This window comes from Castor canadensis, chromosome 11 (genome assembly GCF_047511655.1).
Source record: "Castor canadensis chromosome 11, mCasCan1.hap1v2, whole genome shotgun sequence".
In the NCBI taxonomy this organism is placed as follows: domain Eukaryota; kingdom Metazoa; phylum Chordata; class Mammalia; order Rodentia; family Castoridae; genus Castor; species Castor canadensis.
In genome coordinates, this window is record NC_133396.1 from 59,429,916 (window position 1) to 59,436,362 (window position 6,447).

General features: G+C 42.5%; 1 protein-coding gene across 1 annotated transcript; it reads left to right on the forward strand.

The window, feature by feature from the left end:
• The first annotated feature begins 747 nt into the window (after positions 1–747).
• Rpl26 (ribosomal protein L26) lies at positions 748–5,533 on the forward strand. Its single transcript, XM_020175528.2, has 4 exons — positions 748–900; positions 1,628–1,800; positions 3,128–3,268; positions 5,361–5,533. The coding sequence occupies exons 2-4, from the start codon at positions 1,633–1,635 to the stop codon at positions 5,487–5,489; spliced, it is 438 nt and encodes a 145-aa protein (XP_020031117.1). The 5' UTR covers positions 748–900; positions 1,628–1,632; the 3' UTR covers positions 5,490–5,533.
• Positions 5,534–6,447: the final 914 nt, after the last annotated feature.

Below are 6,447 nucleotides of genomic sequence, written 5' to 3' on the forward strand. Positions count from 1 at the left end.
CCAACGGGGCAGTTTTGTAGATTAACGAAATTAATCATGTAAAAGGTGGCACCTGTATTATTCATTCAACTGAAACCGATGCCCCAGAATCTATTTGCTTGCTCTGCTTCCATCAGATCCTGAGCTGAAAGAGAACAGGCAGAGATTCTGAAAGGCGCGTCTCTCCGCACTGCGAGGCTTCCCCGGTCCGGTGGTCTGGACCCCACCTTCTGGGCATTACCTGGAAGCTCGCTGCAAACGCAGATTCAGACCTATTTCCGCAGGGTGGGGGGCGATCGGGGGCTCTGGTCACCTGAAGGGCAGAGCCCAAACTCCGGGCAGGCCCCATGGGGGCAGTCAGAACCCGTCCAGGTGTTGGGGCGGCTGGCGGGGCCCGGCTGGAGCTGGTGAGAGACCTGCACGCTTGTGCGCCCACGCCTTTAGGGTGGTGAGCTTCAGGTAACTCAGGTGATCCACAGGTTGAAGTCCCAGTGCCACCTGGCGGCTAAAAGTAAGGCTTGACTTTTACCGGTTAAGGGAGCGCCCGCCGCCCGGCATCCCAGAATGAAGGGACGAGGATCCCCTGAGACCGCTCGCTCTTTCATCAACCACCTGGGCAGTCGGAACCTAGCATTCCCGTCCATTCCCAGGGACGACCCTTCCAACAGCATTCAGCGGCAGCACCTGGACCTTCAAAGAACTACATTAGAACCTCCAGGCGTTTTGACGCTCCTCGCAGTTCCACTCCTAGCCTCTAGGAGGAAGTAGTGTTCAGTTCCTTTCCCAGTTTCTTCTAGCTCACGCTCCGCACGCTACTCGTTTCCATCTGCATCAGTCTCGCGAGATCTCCCGTAAACTTACAGAACCGGAAGCAACGCGCAGACCTTTTCCCTTTTGCGGCCATCGCCGGAGAGGCAGCGGGTGAGGATTCAGTGGTGAAGTGCATGTAATCCGCAGCCATCCGTTCCTTCGCATGGTGGCTTTCTACCCCGGGAGTCCTGAGACTGTCCTACTGTTTGGATAGCAGCCAGGGAGCGGGGCCGGGATGGTTTCAGCCTGTTTTCCTAGCTTTGGGGCCGCCGGACTAAGGAGAGGAGAGACAGATTTGGGGACACGAAAATGGACTGGAGGGGAGGGAGCCTGTTGGGATAGTTAAGTCTGAGCATTGTTGTTACCTAGAGAATAGAGTCGAAGTAGCTGTGTTCGTTAGACCCCCTCCTGCCCATTGGAAAACTTTTGGACCCGAGATCTGGAAGAATCTGAAATTTACACGTTTAGGGTGGGGAACTTCATTCACTTCGGAGGGGTCAACTATGTTCACAGTCCCCTTTTTCAACCCGTAAAAGGTGAAGGTTGGCTGATCCTTCTAAAACCTGTTGGCTTTCTCACGCAGTACTTAAGGAGTTTGAAGAGTAAACGAAATTTTATAAGTACAGCAAGTGTTATTAATGGAAAAGTCTCCATTCTATAAACAAATACCGATTTCTGGGTTCACTTGATAAAATCATTAAGTTTAAGCAGTTTGTGGAGTTTACAGAACAAAACACCTCTGATGACTTTAAACATTCGAGATGAAGTTGTGGCTGTTACTTGTTTGGGAACTTAGTGAGCATTTGGTAAGTTTTTTTTTATCTTTTTCTTTTTTAAGCCAAAATGAAGTTCAATCCCTTTGTGACTTCTGACCGAAGCAAGAACCGTAAAAGGCATTTCAATGCACCATCCCACATTCGCAGGAAGATTATGTCTTCCCCGCTTTCCAAAGAACTAAGACAGAAGTACAATGTTCGATCTATGCCCATCCGAAAGGATGATGAAGTTCAGGTGTGTATCACTGCTTGGTAGTTCATGGTGATGGAACCACATACACTTAGAGGAGGGAATGGCATTCTGAGACCTTTGCTCCCAGAACAGAGCATTGCAAGATGCATTGAGCCAGGGATCAAAAAACAAAAATTACCTGCTTTTCAGTTCCTTTATTTGGTGCAAAGCAGCTTTCTAAAGCATCAGGTGCAGCCTTGATTAAATGAGTGAGCAGCTTAGACAATCAGAATATTACTTTATTACTTTGGGATTATTCCTTTGTCAGTGTATTGGGTCATGGAAGAAGCAAATAACTAGTAAAATCTATTTGAGTGAAATTTTCTATGGGTGTTTCTTAGGTGTAATTTGCAGCTAGTGATTAAAGAATTCAGACAGTCTCTAAAGCAACCTGTGCATTAACAGTACTGTTTCATGAGGTTAATGCCCATTTAAATGAAATCAAGGGCTGGGAGGATTGAAGGTTGGAGGCCAGCCCTGGCAAAAAGTTAGCAAGGCCCCATCTCAGACCAACAAGTTGGGCCTGGTGATATGTACCTGTAATCCCAGCTACATAGAAGGCTCACTGTCTGAGTCTGATACCAAACAAAAAATGCAAGACTGCATCTGAAAAATGAAGCAGCAAAAAGGACTGGGGGGTGTGGCTTAAGTTTTAACTTAGCAAACACAAGGTCCTGAGTTTAAGCCCCAATTCTGCCCTTTCCCCACCCAAAAAATGAAACCAGTTCCCAAGTAGGAACAATATAGGTTGAGAACAGCCATTGGTCCTTGCTCTATTAGTCTAAAATTGCCAGTAGACCTTAGAAGCAGTCTCTCTGTTTCCATGATATTCAGAAGCTGAAAGGAAGCATATATTCAGAAGCATTTTGAGTTGCTTCCTGGTAGGCTGGGGACCACTAGGGACTCTTGGATAGAGCACCATTGGGAAAGAGTTAGTTTGTTCATTTAAGTACTTCTTGCCTACTGTTGTCTGGCACTGGTTGTACAATTGAATGGGTTGTGATTGAAATTTTAACAGTTCTTGACAACTTCCTACAGAAAGCCAAGAGTGGGCTCTTCCAACAAGCCTACTACTGGTGATGGCCATTGGTTGTAGGGAGGCACTGTCCACTATTGTAGATAGATAGCATCATTTATGTACAAGTTAAAGCCAGGATTTCAATGGTGGAACACTTGCCTAGCATGTCCATCTCCCTGGGTCTCATACTCAGTACCCAAACAAAAACAGGAAAGGTCTTGTAGAACTGATGATAGAATGAATGTGTATGATTGTAATTTGAGGTTAATCTTGCTCCTTTGATCCAAATGCTATTTTTGAATATGTATTTAGGTCGTGCGAGGGCACTATAAAGGTCAGCAGATTGGCAAAGTCGTCCAGGTTTACCGGAAGAAATACGTCATCTACATTGAGCGGGTACAGCGGGAAAAGGCTAATGGCACAACAGTCCATGTGGGCATTCACCCCAGCAAGGTAAGTGTTTTTGAGAATACTTGAGAAAAGAGTGTTTACAGAGTGTGACCCCAAGTTTAGATGTACTAGCAATTCTGTCTTAAAGCAGTACTGCATTTCTATTCAATTCTGTTCCAAAGTTTTAATGTGCCTTCAAAAGCTTTTGGTAAGTTTGATAATCTAGTGATTAGCAGAGTTTAAAATCTGGGAAATAGAATAATTATAAAATGACAAAAGAGCTTTAGCCCTATTTGATTTGCATATTCAGCAGAATTGAGTAATCAGCTTACACTCAGTAGGTTTAAAATATTCACAGATGGAAAAAGCCTAAAGCTCAGAGGTTACCCCATGGATAGCGGTTATATCTAGACCAAAGTAGAAAATTTCTGATTGCCATACATAACATTTAAATTATGCTTAGTGTAAAGGTAGTGGACACAAGCATCATATACTAGGGCTTTTTCATTTTAGGTCTTGAGTTGGTGCCATGTGTCTTAATTTTCAAAATACAGTAAAACATCCACATATCTCACCTAGAAATTTCTATTAAAATTTTGACACATCGCCTTGCCTAATTATGAGAATTGAGGCACATCACTTCTGATTACTTCAGTATGTATCTCTTAAGAGCAAGGACTTTTCCCATTCTTTAATCTTCCATTCTCTAATTGCATTTTTGCCATCCCCCCCACCCCCCAATCAGTTGATTGTCATGGTCACTGGTTCAGTGGCCAGTTCTTAGTCTTTTTGAACTTAGTTCAACATGTGACACTTTTGATCCTTAAGTGGCTTGGTAATCAAGCTGTCATCTTCATCCCTTGTTTCAGTCTTAAGGCTTTATTTGGTTTTGGTTTTGGTGGGACTGGGCTCTCCCACTTGAGCTGCAACCTCCAGTTCCAAATTTCAGATATATAGAAGCTGGAAGTTCCAACCTAGCCAGACCTCTCTCCCTGAACTCCAGACTCAATACCCAGTAGCCACTTTGCATTTCAACTATCAGACCTCACCTGGTGTCCCTCACTAGACACACTGACAGCACTTTTTTCTACTCGACATTTGTGGCCTCCTTGGTATTCCTACAATCATGACACTCAGCATGTTTGCTGGTTGGTAGCAACCTGGCAACTTCATAGAACTGCCAAGTCTTGGGGGTTGAACCCCCAGCCCTGCAGTTGATTCTTAGAGATACTCAAGTTTGAGAAACACACTGTGTTTTGTGGTTTTGGTTTTGTGTTTTGGTGGGAGGAGAGGGACTGGGGCTAGAACTCAGAATCTTGCGTTTGGACCTGGATTTTCTTGTACTCTTTGGGACAGTTAGTTGTACCTAGATTGTTCACTTCAGGTTTCTGTGCAAATATAGCTTTATTGGTTGGGTTTGGCCTGATGACCTCATCTTCAAATAGTGCACATTCAGCCTCATTTTTCTCTGTATCAAAATTATGTACATTAGAATTTTATTAGCTACATGACAGTTTTTGTTTTGGTCAGCATGCTATATTTTATGTTCAGTGTGGCCTCTTCCCCCTTGCCTCACTTTATAAGACTAAAGTTTATCATAATCAGAACAACTTTAGAATTAGATCTGTTGGGATAAGATCTGTACTGTCATTTCACTAAAGATTTTACAAACTGAAGCATGTGTGTAGACTAATTTTCAACCTTTTTTACCCTGTGGTATTGGAGTTTGAACTCAGGGTTTCATGCTTAGCTAAGCAGGCACTCTATCACTTGAGTCATGCCCCCTGCTCCCACCTTAAAATTCTATAGTTATTTTAGAAAAAAATATTTGTTTATCTTATAAAACTGGGATGAGAGAAGTGGGATAGATAAGCCATAATTGAAAAAAAAAAAAAAAAGATCAAAAGCACAGAAGAAGCCATGAGAAGAATTACACATACTGCCTTACCTTTTCTACTTTGTTGTAGAGCATTGCTAAACATCTAAGATAGGTTTGATTTGGGGGCTAAAGGATCATTACTAGTACTTTTTTAAACTTAAGTGATTATTTCATGTTTAGGCATTGCTGCCTCAGGTTTGAGAAACAGGATTGGGCACTGGCCCTTTTTTGTGTTAATAATTACTTACAATTTGAGGGTGTTTTATTTTTCTGCAGGTGGTTATCACCAGGCTAAAACTGGACAAAGACCGAAAAAAGATCCTGGAACGGAAAGCCAAATCTCGCCAAGTTGGAAAAGAAAAGGGCAAATATAAGGAAGAAACAATTGAGAAGATGCAAGAATAAAGTAGTCTTATATACAACTTACATTAAAAACTGCCTAAGTTGAAGGTTCTTTGTGTGGTGTTTTGGAATACTTGTTCCTTTTTAGTGGTTCAGTCTGTTACCTCTTCACTCAGTCTTTGGATCTGGCAAGGGCAGTTAAGTTGCCATGTGTTATTTGGAGACAGGCCACCCTTAAATAGTGGCTTGATTGTTCGAGAGGTGATCTTTTACATTTGAACATCAGTTCTTTAATAGTTTTTTTTTTTATTAGTATCTGTCATGCAATGTGGGGGGATTCCTTGTGATATTACTGTACATGTAATATACTTTGATTGTATTAACCCCATAACTCGATTGGGTTTTTTTGTTGGTTTTTGGGGGGGGTTTGTTTTGTTGGTACTGGGGCCTACACCTTGAGCCCTTTTTTTTTTTTTTTCCTCCCCCTTGTGAAGGGTATTTTTGAGAATGGGTTTCTTTAACTGTTTGCTGAGACTGGCTTCAAACTGCTATCCTCCTGATCTCTGCCTCCTGAGTAGCTAGGATTGCAGGCGTGAGCCAGCAGGGCCCAGCAAAATTTTTGTTAAATGGGTTGTTATAAATTATCTTATGTGGTGTGTAATGTGCTTTGTCATGTTCTCCCCCCTAAAAAATAGTCCAGTTTGTATTTTTTTTCCCTTCTAACTTGCACATAGGAGAGAAAGCAGGTATTTTTCTTCGAATCTGGCATATTTCCCTTTGCATAATCAATTTAATCCATTTTCCTGCAAGTGACATTTTTAATGAATAATTAGTGTATGTATATATTTCCTTTATCCATTTATATATGTGAGCACTTAGGCTGGTCCCATAGCTTGGCTATTTTGAGTAGTGCTCTAGTAAGCAGGTGTGCAGGTATCTCATGTGTGACGTGCATCCCTTCTGGTCTGGCTAAGATCAGTATGGCTGGATGGGTGGTTACTTTGAGAGTTTTTTTGTTTTT